Source organism: Nicotiana tabacum, chromosome 4 (genome assembly GCF_000715075.1).
Source record: "Nicotiana tabacum cultivar K326 chromosome 4, ASM71507v2, whole genome shotgun sequence".
NCBI classification, from domain to species: domain Eukaryota; kingdom Viridiplantae; phylum Streptophyta; class Magnoliopsida; order Solanales; family Solanaceae; genus Nicotiana; species Nicotiana tabacum.
In genome coordinates, this window is record NC_134083.1 from 85,496,136 (window position 1) to 85,509,534 (window position 13,399).

Genomic DNA, 13,399 nt, shown 5'->3' on the forward strand with positions numbered 1-13,399 from the left:
TGGCTCCAGTTTCCATTTTGACACCTTAATTTAGCGCTTTCCCTATTGAGCACTTTAATTCTATTTTGGTGTATACCATTTAAACACAACGCATGTCCGACCAAAGGAGCGTTATGTCCACACATGATAAGCGCGTGAATGTTATTAATATTTGCTTAGGTGGATATTCCAACGGTAAAAATAAAACTCAATCGTTAGACTTACTTTAAAACATCCAATTTTCCCATGTTTTCTCTCAAGAATGCCCTAATTCCTCTTTCGTCTTCTTCCCTTGCAAATTCAGCATTTTCCCCTTCTACTGAAGCTTAGGTGCCCAAGCTTGAATCTTGATCTGATTTCTTCCTCATCTTTCTCGTTTATCAGTTCCATGTCACAAAAATCAACAACTTCTCGCAATGGAATGGAAATTTACCACTGTGGATTTAATGCGCCACTGACTATATCATGGTCATCTGCAAACCCAGGTCGCCGATTTTATGGTTGTAAATTGGTAAGTCGATCGTATTATTTTTGTTAGACCCTTGAATTTCTTAATAAAGAAATCTGTTTTTAATTTTTTTGGCCGCATTTCTTTTTGAATTTTGTAGGGTCGGGGTGGCTGCAAATATTTTAGATGGCATGATGATGAAATGCCTAACCAAGCTAAGAGGGTTATACAGGGTCTGTTGAAGAGAGTCGAAAGAACTGAGAAAACAGTTGCGCGGTTGAAGTGGTTATTTGTTGTGGTGGTGGTGATGTTTCTATGGATTTGGCTTTGGTGATGCTAGTGGTTTGAAGAACAATGTAGTATTTTTATGATATGCTGGTGCTAATAGTGTTGTAGTTTCTGCTATTAGTTCAAGAAAAATATAGTATGTTGGAAGTAGGTACTAGGAATTTGGCCTTTTGTTAATGTACACTATCTTGTTATGAATGAAATGGAAATGACCAATTTTTAATGCAAATTTAAGTTCAGCCGCACTTCCATAATGTGTTATGAATGAAATGCAAATTCATATTCATGATTTGAAAACATAACTGCCTAAACATTCCATTGCATAATGTGATGGACTAGCATTACATCCAAGCTCAAAAATAGAGCATTGTTTTGGTCTACAAATTACAAAAAACAGAGCATTATTTTCCCAAACATATACCTACCCAAACTAGTAAACTCTAATAGAGCATAACTGCCCAAATAAAAAACTGGTAGTGACATCTTAGATAACATAAATAAAAAGTGATCTACTTCACAGTGTAGATGCAGCTGAACTTGTTTGACTTGAAGAACCTTTTTTACTTGCTGCACTCATTTGCTGAAGGTGTGACCTTGTCACTACATTTCTTCCTTTAAACTTCAATCTGAGGGGCTTAAATCTAATGTCTATGTTAGTTGCAGATGTATCCTTGAATGTCCCAGTTGATATGACTCTCTCAGATGATATACCGGGCTGTAAATACAATGAATTAGTAAAAAACAGAACAATTCCAGCCCACAAAACTACATTATAATAAACTATACATCCTTGCATTCAAGATAGTAGTTCCAGTCATAGTGTCAGTGAAAATACCAAAACCAGTATGCCTTAGCCTTTTATGTCCAATGGTTGCTGCATTAGTCAAGCCTCCTCCTAGTGTAGTTCCTCTTTCTTTTCCCCTACCTAGTCCATGGCCTCTTCCTCTTCCTCTACCAAGCCGAGTTGATTGGTTGTTGCTTTGTCTTTTGACAATACTTGTATCCTCACATATAGAGGATGGATTACTTTGTTGAGATGGTATTTCCTGAGATGATCTTGGTGGAGGTGGTGGCATATTTTGACTTTGTCGAGTAGCACTTCTTGGAACATGCTGACAGAAGTAAAAGAAAAGAATATCAGAATTGCAAAAAAAAATGTAAAAGACAGAATTACAAATATCAGAACTTACCCCTTTCTTGCATCCAGATTTGTTGTGTCATGTTTGTTGGCAGTTTGAACAAGTCATCTTTACCCCTTTCTTTGATAGTTTACCATGCTTTTTTCTTGGTTCATCCTTGACTTTTCTCCTACATCTCTTTCGTCTACCTAATATAGGTTTAGGTTTCGGAGGCTCTATAGATGGATTTGTTGAATCCGACCACATCTTTATGTTGAGAATTGGTTGAATAAAATGCTGGTAAGCTTTAAGGAAAGTTTCCTTCCTATACCAGTGGGCAACATAATCATCTGGGTCCATTTCTCTATCATAGAATGCACATACTACATGTTGACATGGAATACCCCTCAACATCCATGATCTACAAGTACATGTCATGGTCCTAAAATCAACAATGAATATGTACACACCTTCATCAACTTCAAACCCATGTTCTGTATTCCATATAATCTTACACCTCCTAGAAAGGGTTTTGTTCTCTTCCAGTATCATCCTAGCCATTGGTGCAATGTCAGTAACCTAAGTCTCAGCAAACTTCCTTATATCAATGGTCCTATTCATGATTTTATGTCTAATTTATTCCAACATAGTTATAACAGACTTGTGCCTAGGACCTACTATCCAAGAATTGAATGTTTCACACATATTATTCTCAATGACATCACACTTTGAATCTTCTCTAAAGTATGCCCTACACTAATACTCTTTATCATACTTCAACAAGTCTTCACATATCTTATAACCAAGCTTATTCATTGCTTCCAGTTCTTCCTTGAATTTTACTTCATAAGATGCTTTGGCACATCTCCAGAATTGTTTCCTCCTTTCTTCACCTCTCCAGTTCTTGGACCAGTTAGACCAAATGTGTATAGCACACATTCTGTGTTCTGCCATTGGTAGTAATTCCCTTACAGTTGGTACTAGTCCCTACAAAAAATAGTAATAACTGTTAGTAGACAGTATATATAAAGCAGGAAAAAGAAAAATTAAAAGTTGATTGTAACTTTACCTTTGGCATATCTGACATAACAGTTAAGCCAACACCATCTCCCAAATATAAATCTGCAATCAAATATGTGATGAACCAGCTCCAAGAGTGTTTTGTCTCTTGATCAACTACATCCCATGCAATAGGAAACATCTGTTTGTTCCCATTTCTACCAACTACAACAAGTAACTCACCCTTGCAGATTCCCTTTAGAAAACAGCCATCAAATCCTATAATCCTTCTGCACCCTTCTAACTATCCTCTTTTCAAAGCATCTAAACATAGATAGAAATAGACAAACAGATTCTTGCCAGGAATAGTCTCACTATCTGTTCTGATCCAGCATAAACTCCCAGGATTTTGTTTTCTTAATAATATCGGCATAATCAACAAGTCTGTTAAATTCCATCCTCCAGTCACCCATGAATTGACTTATCACCCTACACTTAGCCCTGTAACAAACAGTTCTTCCAACATACAAACCTAACTTATCCATGACCAAATTCTGAATCTCCCAGAACTTAATATTTGGCTGGAAAATAATCCTATCTTTATACTTATTGGCAATGTACTTAGAAGTACATAATTTATTCTTATTTTTGGTATTGCACTTATGAGCTGGATGGTACTTCTTCACAGTAAAGTCACATGAATCTCCATAATTGCTTGCATACAATTCCCAGTTACACTTGGCTCCTTTACACTTAACTCTAACCCTATCCTTTTCATTAGTCCTAATTGTTAGTTGCACTTTGTTCTCCACAACATATGAGGCTACTACTTTTCTAAACTCTACATCATTTTCAAATACCATACCAAGCTCAAAAATAGCAAGGTAACAGTCAGGGTCAAACCTTACCTTTTTACTTCTCCTTCTAGGAGGTAAGTCAATACCCCTTTCAGCTAAAACATCTAACTCATCTGTGCTATCATCACTTCCAATATCAGAACTGGTGTAGTAGTCTTCATCCCCTCCTAATTTTCCAGCAAACATGTCCTCCTTAGATGGTCTGCCAATATCCTCAAAGCCTTTATCTATTCCAACTTCTCCCAGAATAATCTCTTCAGTTGGAGTAGGTTTCTTTCTTTGTTTCTTCTGTTTTTTCTTCTTTCTTCTTTCATGCCTTAATGAAGTGAGCTCTTCATTCACATCACTATCATCTTCATCAGGAATGTTATCTAATTCAGACTCACTACTTGACAGATCTGATGCCAAACTAGCATCTATGTTTGTTGTTTCTTCGGCCCCTTGTAAATTCTCACCTGCAACCCCAATATCAGCTAGATTTTCCTCAGGCACAGATATGTTATCTGCAGCACTTTCTTGGACATTTATATCCTCTGGAACAGTAGATGTTGCCCTAGCCTCTTTATTTAATGTATTTTCACTTGGTTCAACAACTTCTGGCTCACATAAAAGGCTACATGGGACAGAATAATCAAGCAACACAGGCTCATTAACTACATACTTAATATACAAATCTAAATGATCAAGATGATTAAGGTGACAAACTATATTATACAGTTGTTCATCATTTTCAATTAAGACAAAGTCATTAAATTTAGGATTAAATAAATAAAAATTTTCTACCTCACCATAACCCATATCCTTTGTGTAGGAGAGAAGCTCAAAAAGAGAAAAGTGGTCCTTGTCTATCATGTGACCATCCTCACCCCTCTCTCCTATATATCTCGGGACATGATCCTTGACAATATGTCCACCATGGTGAAAATCGACAAGAATATATTTGTCTGCAGACATGTCTAGACCCTCGAAACTTCAGTCACGACCAACTCCAGTCACGACCGACTCCACTCACCACCACGGTCAAAAGAAGTAAATGATTACCCGTATTAGTAATATAATGGCCAAATAGTTGACAGACTGTTGAATCTAACTCAAAATCGATGAAGATTCCATCGGGAATCGGTCTCAATGTAGTTTATTAGGGTTTATTAGGCTAAAGAAAGGGGATTTTGGGTGGAAAATCGATTAAGTGAGGCGAGGTATGCGGGTAAGGTAAAAACGAGATTTTTAATCCGACCTGGATAAATAAACACGTGTCAGATTATTATTGGTATGTTATTCCACGTGGGAAGCGTTTAAAAACACGCGCTTAAGTTTTTACAGCCCGGTCATGCATTGTGTTTAAATGGTATAGTCCAAAGTACAATTAAAGTTTTCAATAGGAAAAGAGTTAAGTTAAGGTGTCAAAATGGAAACGGAAGCCAAATTTAAGGGATCGTACACCTATTTGGCCTACATTTTATCACTGGATCACAAATATTTTTGTGTATATTATTTTTCAGAAAAAAAAACCTATCTAAAGTTTATAAAACATATTAAAAGAAAATAGATTTATACGTCGATTTAGTTGTTTTATCCTAACTCAATGCTAAACAAAGTAATTTTTATTTAAAAAGTTGATTTGATTTGTAAAATTTGATTCGATTTTTCTAGTGTGTATGAATTTTGAACCCCGTTAGTTGCAACTACTACTCCTAGGTATTGGCTTTTAATCTCGGTAACCAATGTTCCTACCAACTGCTTTCGCGTTTATCTTCTTTCAACACGTTAATTCAGATAAGGACCGAGCCTCCATTTACTCGTGAGAAAGGTTTTGTTTTGTCATCTTACTTCTGTCATTTCTTTCTTCCTATAAATCTTGTCTTTCCTTTTGTATAAAGTTTTCTTTATTGACCTTTTTTTCTCTCTTTATCGTACTTTCGTTATAAAGAAAATTTAATGTGGTCACTTAAATGGAAAAAATATTAAAATCAAATTTCCAGAAACAAAAAATGAAACCAGACTTGACAAACTTGGATTTCCAAAGTCAGAGCTGGAAAATATCATTTTTTTTTTCACCGCTCTCTTTAACTGTGCGATTTACCATTGCGGACTCCAAAGTATTCACCTCAAATTTAACGTAACTCATGAAGAAAAAGGGAGACACTACATTAGTAGTCAGCACAAAACCCCATATATGACGCAGAAAAGCAGACAATAAGCCCAAACCCCAAGAGGAGAATCGGTTTTCTCAGTCAATTTAACCCACTGGACTTTTCCCTTATTCGCTCTCCACTCACTTATTCACTCAATTTCTCACACTCCACTTTCCGAATTGGCTTTTACAAATGCATTTGCAGCAAAAAAAGGTGCAGAATCAATCTCGCCGGAATATCATAAAACTCGGCCGGACTTATTCTGCCTCTGATTTTGCATTTGATATGTAGCTAATTCAATAATTCAACTATCCAACTAGCTGTTCCTAATTGGGGAAAATATATTGGAATTTGCTGGAGGAGACAACATTTCTGTCAGATTCAGGGTATATTTCTGGACTTATTATGACTTTGGTTTATCAATTTGATAAATTAACTCCTTTTTGCCATGCTATGCTTAGGTGTTATTAGTATTTTTACTAGTAGCTTCTTTTTGTGGGGATTCTTTTATGAACGTGCAGCATTTTTTCTGTTTTTATGCCTAGATGATTCCTGCTCAATAGCAAACTTGGCGCAATTTTTATAGCTTCAACTGAACTGCTTTTTTCTACCGTTATTGCATTGGAAAATTAACTTAGCCAATACATGAATTTCAATCCTTTGCTACTAATTTGAAATGCTCCAGTTTATTAGTGGTTATGGATAATCGAGTACTCATCACGTTTTTAAGTCAATTACTCAACATATATAGCTAAGTTGCATTATGAGAATTGTTCTCTTAAGATTTTTGTTTTCTTTATGTGTCTTTTTCCTGGAAGGAGAAACTTTTCCACATAAGTTACGCATGATAGAAATTTTCACTTTTTGTTGTAACTCTGTTCGCTTGTCTCTTAGATAAAATAGAGTATATTTTCACCCTTTCATACTGAGCTAATTAATCTTTAGAAATTAAAAAATTTCAGTTTATATTTATGATTATGTAAAGTCCAGCACGGATATTCAAACTGTGTGGTCGTTCAGGAAATGCATAGAAGGAAACACAGTGAAAAATTGTACTGATTAATTATTTGGTGTTATATATATATATGAAAAAAGAATTTTAAAAAACCAAGAAAATGGAATAAGAAGATTTGGCCATTTTTTTAAAGAAGAAAAAAGGAATGAGAAAGAATAACAGTATTCCTAATTATATCATCTTACAAAATAGTTTTTTTCCTTCTGTTTTGACTATCCAGGAATTTAAACAGTGGGTTACTTTTGCAGCTACAGATGGAGATATTGTACATTGCAAGTTGCTTTAGTGCTGCCTTCAAATCCGGCTTTGTCAGTATTAGTTGCAGCTATTGGGCATAATTAGAGTGATTCTTTTCTTCTGGCTGTGCTGACAAGGTTGGACTTGAATCTTTAAGTGGTGATGAAGAGGCAATTACATTACAATGCCCATCCAATTGATCCACACCGTAAGCAATGACCTGTGAACTGCGTTTCCTTCTCTCTTTTTTTTTTGGTTAATACAATCGCCATCATTTGAGAAGCTGTCTGGGAGAATATTGCTGATTTAAGTTGGATTTGGTTTTGAAAGTTAATCATTTTCCACTATGAATTGTTAAAACACTTTTTGGAAGTTCTTCATGTAGAACTGATTATAGAAGCAAAAAGTTGATGGAGTGGAATCTTGTGACGCCGTTTATCTTTTAATTGTTGGATGCTACTGGATTGCAAGGAATCAAATCTCATTTAAACAATTTATTTATGTTTCTGAAGACCTTTTTTTGATGGTCTGCTGGTTGGTAAGGCTTATTATTTCCCATAACCAAATCAACCACGTATAGCATAACCTAAGTGTATTCGTTGGGCAAGACTATACTCTTTCTCCTGCTTCATATTTGTCATGTAGCAGTTCTTTCCTTTTTCGTTCACGACTACATACTTTTGAGCTATAAGCAATTCCAACTCTAGAAAACAAGTAGAATCTGGTTTGTGCAAATTTTTCATACTGCTATTCAGTAAGCGGTTGCAATATTGCTGCCTCTGGTTGAAGCATTGACTATTGTTTTCAATCTCCTTTCAAAATTTGATTTTAGTCATTTTTTGCTACAAATGGATATTTTAATATCAAGCAAACGACTTACTATTCTTTTTTGATGCAAACTATCCTCTTTCCAATGATTGATACGAGAATCAAGACAGAACTGAATATAGATTCACTTTTTTCGTGTAGAAATGAGGCTGTAAATTATACATTCGACATAGGATTACATCTTCATTTTGTCTCGCACTTTGATTATTCTTGTATCATTTGACAGCTTTTGAGGCATTCTGGTACGGCTCTTGGCATGCTGTGGAGCGCCTTAGGATTAGTGTAGGGACCATCACTACTTATGTTCTAGTTAATGAGGAGGTGATTGAGGAGAATATTCCGGTAACAGATCTTCGAATAAGGTCTAGAAAAGCTACTTTATCTGATTGTGCTTGCTTTTTACGACCCGGACTTGATGTTTGTGCGCTTTCAATCCCTTACCAAGCAGAAGATTCAGATGATGAGCAAGATGTCAAGCCTGTAAGTTGCAGCCTTGGATAATTTTGCAGCCTTCTTTTATCCAAATAATAGAGGACATTTTCAATTGTTGTACCGAAGTTGGGTTCTTCCTGACTTCTGCTGGTGTGGCACATAGTGCTTTCTCCATTTGTTTTCAGGGTTTCTTTCCTGTGAAGCTTAATAAATGGTTGTGCTTATTTACCTTTGATTCTTCCATGTAGGTATGGATTGATGCAAAAATAAGATCAATAGAGAGGAAGCCTCATGACCTCACTTGTACTTGCCAATTTTATGTCAGCGTTTATGTCACTCAAGGTCCTCCTCCTATTGTTAAGAAAGCCCTAAGTAAAGAGATAAACATGCTGCACATTGATCAGATTGCCATTCTCCAAAGACTTGAACCTAAACCTTGTGAAGACAAACATTATCGCTGGAGTTCATCTGAGGACTGCAATTCGTTGCAGAATTTTAAACTATTTATTGGAAAATTCTCCTCTGACCTCACATGGTTAGTGGCTGCATCGGTTCTGAAAGAAGCTACATTTGATGTGAGATCGATACACAACCAGATTGTCTATGAGATTGTGGATGATGATCTTGACAAAAAAGAACCAAATATGGACCAACTTTCTTACTCTGTGAATTTCAAGTTAGAAAACGGAGTTTCAACAACCGCTGCTGTTCAATTCAGTAGGGATATCTCTGTCGTAAATTCTACCAGTGACGCAAGTGAAGCTGGGCCTCTGATTCTGTATGACCCTATGGGCCCACGAAGGTCAAAGCGTCGATTTGTGCAGCCAGAGCGTTACAATGGATGTGATGATGATTTGACAGATTTTGATGTTGAGATGACACGGTTAGTTGGGGGTAGGAGAAAAGTAGAGTATGAAGAACTACCACTTGCACTATCTATTCAAGCTGATCATGCTTATAAGAATGGTGAAATTGAAGAAAATATCAGGTCTTACGAGAGAAAGTTTTTTGGAGGAAATATTAGACCTCAAGAGAAGAAGCCCTCTGAAAGTTCAGCTGGATGGAGAAACGCACTCAAATCAGATATAAATACGCTTGCAGACAAGAAATCAGTTACAGCTGACAGTCAACGTCAACTTGCTATTGTTCCCCTGCCTCCTGTGGGAACTGATTTGATTGGCGATGAACATGTTCCACTTGATGTCGAAGTTCCTGAAGATGTGTCAGCAGAAATTGGTGAAATAGTTTCCAGATACATTTATTTCAATGGCTCTTCAACATCGCATAATAGGAACACTTCTAGGATGAACTTCACAAAACCAGAAGCAAGACGCTGGGGGCAAGTCAAAATTTCTAAGTTAAAATTCATGGGACTTGATCGTAGACGTGGGGGGTTAGGTTCACATAAGAAGTACAAAAGAAATACTTCAAAGAAGGACAGTATTTATGATATACGATCATTTAAAAAGGGTGCTGTAGCGGCTAACGTGTACAAGGAGTTGATAAGGAGGTGCATGGCAAACATTGATGCCACCCTTAATAAGGAACAACCACCAATAATTGATCAATGGAAAGAGTTTCAGTCAACAAAATCTGGTCATAGAGAGTCCACTGAGAATGTCTCAGCGAATAAGGAGGAGGAGATTTCAGAAATTGATTTGTTATGGAAGGAGATGGAACTAGCCCTGGCATCATGTTATCTTCTTGATGACAGTGAGGTATGTCTATTGAATAGTTACTGGTGTTGATAACCTTCATTCTATTGTTCACGGAATGTACTTTCTGCTACTGGAGAATTATCGGACTGGTCACTGTTTTATGTTTGGGTATTGTCTTGATCAAACATTGAACGTTATTTTTCTTTCACCTACCACTTTATTTCTGTACTGCTATGTTACCTTATGCTTAATCTTCTCCTTATGAAATGCCGCACAGGATTCCCATGTTCAATATGCAAGTGATGTCAGGATAGGAGCTGAAATACGTGGAGAAGTTTGTCGACATGATTATCGACTTAATGAAGAAATCGGAATTATTTGCCGGTTATGTGGATTTGTTAGCACCGAAATAAAGGATGTTCCACCACCATTTGTAAGTCAAAGTCTCGAACTTCTTTCATTGCTCTTATTCTGAAGCACCTGCTTAAGATGTCAGATTTGCCCTCCACGAAGTGGTGGCACTTCAAAAATGTGTTTGACCAAGAGATGAAGCTTTGTCTTGGTCTATCTCATCATTTTATCCTACACGTAATGGGAAGTATATTCGGCATGTAATTCAGGAAGCATGTTGAAGCAGATCTAGACTATCATTCTTGCATGTTAGGCTTTTATTATTAAACTCTTTGCTGTTTATATCCTTTGCCATGCTTACTAGAATTCCATTTGTTCATATCTATAGATGCCTTCTGCAAACTACAGTTCAAGCAAGGAACAAAGAACTGAAGAAGCTACAGATTACAAGCAGGATGAAGATGGCCTTGATAGTTTATCCATTCCTGCTTCTTCAAATGCACCCTCATCATCGGGAGAAGGCGAAGACAATGTCTGGGCTTTGATACCTGATCTTAGAAATAAATTACGGGTACACCAAAAGAGAGCCTTTGAATTTCTGTGGAAAAATATTGCTGGATCCGTAGTACCTGCGGAAATGGAACCAGAATGCAAAAAGAGAGGTGGCTGTGTTATTTCTCATACTCCAGGAGCTGGGAAAACCTTGCTAATTATTGCCTTCCTTGTAAGCTACCTGAAGTTATTTCCTGGGTCACGGCCATTGGTCCTTGCTCCAAAGACAACACTCTACACCTGGTACAAAGAAGTACTTAAGTGGAAAATTCCTGTGCCAGTCTACCAAATTCATGGTGGTCAAACCTATAAGGGAGAGGTTTTGAGGGAAAAGATGAAATTGTGTCCTGGTCTCCCTCGCAACCAGGATGTCATGCATGTCTTGGACTGCCTTGAAAAAATGCAGATGTGGCTTTCGCAACCCAGTGTTCTCCTTATGGGCTATACCTCCTTTTTAACACTGACACGGGAAGATTCACCTTATGCGCATAGGAAATATATGGCCCAGGTGTTGACGCAGTGTCCAGGGCTCCTGATACTTGATGAAGGGCACAATCCGAGAAGTACAAAATCCAGGTTAAGAAAGGGTCTAATGAAGGTCAATACACGACTTAGGATTTTGCTTTCTGGTACACTATTCCAGAATAATTTTGGGGAGTATTTCAACACACTTACCTTAGCAAGGCCAATCTTTGTTGATGAGGTCTTGAAGGAGCTGGATCCCAAGTACAAGAAGAAAAACAAAGGTGCATCTCGCTTTTCATTGGAAAATCGAGCGAGAAAGATGTTTATTGATAAAATCTCAAGTGTCATTGATTCAGACATCCCCAAGAAAAGGAAAGAAGGCCTAAACATATTGAAGAAACTAACAGGTGGATTCATAGATGTGTATGACGGTGGATCATCCGATAAACTCCCTGGTTTACAATGCTACACCTTGATGATGAAATCAACCACTCTTCAGCAAGAAATTTTGGTGAAGCTGCAAAATCAAAGGCCCATCTACAAAGGATTTCCTCTGGAGTTGGAGCTGTTGATTACCCTTGGTGCAATCCATCCTTGGTTGATCAGAACGACAGCATGTTCTAGCCAGTACTTCAAGGAAGAGGAGCTCGAGGCTCTTCAGCAATTCAAGTTTGATCTGAAGTTGGGTTCAAAAGTCAAATTCGTAATGAGCCTAATACCTCGTTGTCTCCTCAGGAAAGAAAAGGTTTTGATATTCTGCCACAATATTGCTCCGATTAATCTTTTCCTGGAGATATTTGAGAGGTTCTATGGTTGGAGAAAGGGCATCGAAGTACTGGTGCTTCAAGGTGACATTGAGCTTTTCCAAAGAGGAAGGATAATGGATCAATTTGAGGAGCCAGGAGGACCATCAAAGGTAATGTTGGCATCCATTACAACTTGTGCAGAAGGCATTAGCTTGACAGCAGCATCACGTGTAATATTACTGGATTCAGAGTGGAATCCTTCAAAGAGCAAGCAAGCCATTGCACGGGCTTTTCGGCCTGGTCAGGACAAAGTTGTGTATGTCTACCAGCTCCTAGCCACAGGCACACTGGAAGAGGAGAAATACAAAAGAACGACATGGAAAGAGTGGGTTTCAAGCATGATATTCAGTGAAGACCTTGTGGAAGACCCTTCTCACTGGCAAGCACCCAAAATTGAAGATGAATTGTTGAGAGAGATTGTCGAGGAGGATCGAGCTACATTATTCCATGCCATTATGAAAAATGAGAAGGCTTCTAATATGGGAAGTCTGCAGGAATAAGTCCTTGTACCCAATAAGGGACTGTGGTGAGCCAGATATCGGCTTGCTGTGGAAACAATGTGTTACCATCACATTTGGACATTTGGAGGCGGATTCAGGATTTAAAATCAGTACGTGTGAAACACTAATGTATTAGTGCTTATTTGTGACAAATTGTAAGGACTCGGTTTAAATAAGGGGGCTTTAAGATTTTGAATTATATATGCAACTCGAGCTGAATACAGTGAGGTGGATTTGGGATTTTAAGCAAGTAGGCGCTAAATGCTCTACTCTGTTTGTATTATTCTTCTTTGTGGTAATGTGTAAGGACTCAGTTAATAAGTTGTATCTTTTTAGTTTGAATTATAGTATATCTGTATCTTCAGCTGAATATCCTGTGCTTGATCTTCAAGTTTATAACTGATTTTTTATATAGTGCTCAATCGTATAGTTTCTTCAAATTAGTTGCTCCTATGAGATTGGTCCACGCAAGAATATCTCCTTGCCTCCATCCTCTTTGGAATTTTTACTTATCTATACTACTTTTGAAATTTATTGCTTGTCACTATTGAAATTTTAAGTTAATTATAAATTGATATACAATTTATCAATTAAATATAAATTAGTATAAATGAGTTTCCTTTAATATTAGTAATTTAATAGGGAGATCCGTTATAGCGCATCCAGTTTTTCCTTCTCTCTCCTTGTCTATGTTTTTCCTCAGTCCTGTTTTTCTTCCTTCGATTTTCTCC

At 37.2% G+C, this 13,399-nt stretch overlaps 1 protein-coding gene across 2 annotated transcripts; it reads left to right on the plus strand.

The window, feature by feature from the left end:
- Nucleotides 1-5,671: 5,671 nt before the first annotated feature.
- Nucleotides 5,672-13,038, plus strand: LOC107789754 (SNF2 domain-containing protein CLASSY 1). Of its 2 annotated transcripts, none has more exons than XM_016611624.2 (6): nt 5,672-6,210; nt 7,088-7,284; nt 8,131-8,384; nt 8,585-10,054; nt 10,272-10,427; nt 10,734-13,038. In XM_016611624.2, the coding sequence occupies exons 2-6, from the start codon at nt 7,239-7,241 to the stop codon at nt 12,666-12,668; spliced, it is 3,861 nt and encodes a 1,286-aa protein (XP_016467110.2). In that variant the 5' UTR covers nt 5,672-6,210; nt 7,088-7,238; the 3' UTR covers nt 12,669-13,038. The 2 variants fall into 2 exon arrangements, with proteins under 2 accessions (XP_016467110.2, XP_016467111.2); XM_016611625.2 differs by having other exon boundaries at nt 5,894-6,210; nt 7,094-7,284.
- The last annotated feature ends 361 nt before the right edge of the window (nt 13,039-13,399 follow it).

What these genes read in the sequence shown, in the direction of transcription:
- LOC107789754 (XM_016611624.2), top strand. Translation starts at nt 7,239, where the DNA reads ATGAAGAGGCAATTACATTACAATGCCCATCCAATTGATCCACACC. An exon ending in ATGAGCAAGATGTCAAGCCT is followed by an intron (nt 8,385 to 8,584) that starts GTAAGTTGCAGC and finishes TCTTCCATGTAG; the next exon opens with GTATGGATTGATGCAAAAAT. An exon ending in ATCTTCTTGATGACAGTGAG is followed by an intron (nt 10,055 to 10,271) that starts GTATGTCTATTG and finishes AATGCCGCACAG; the next exon opens with GATTCCCATGTTCAATATGC.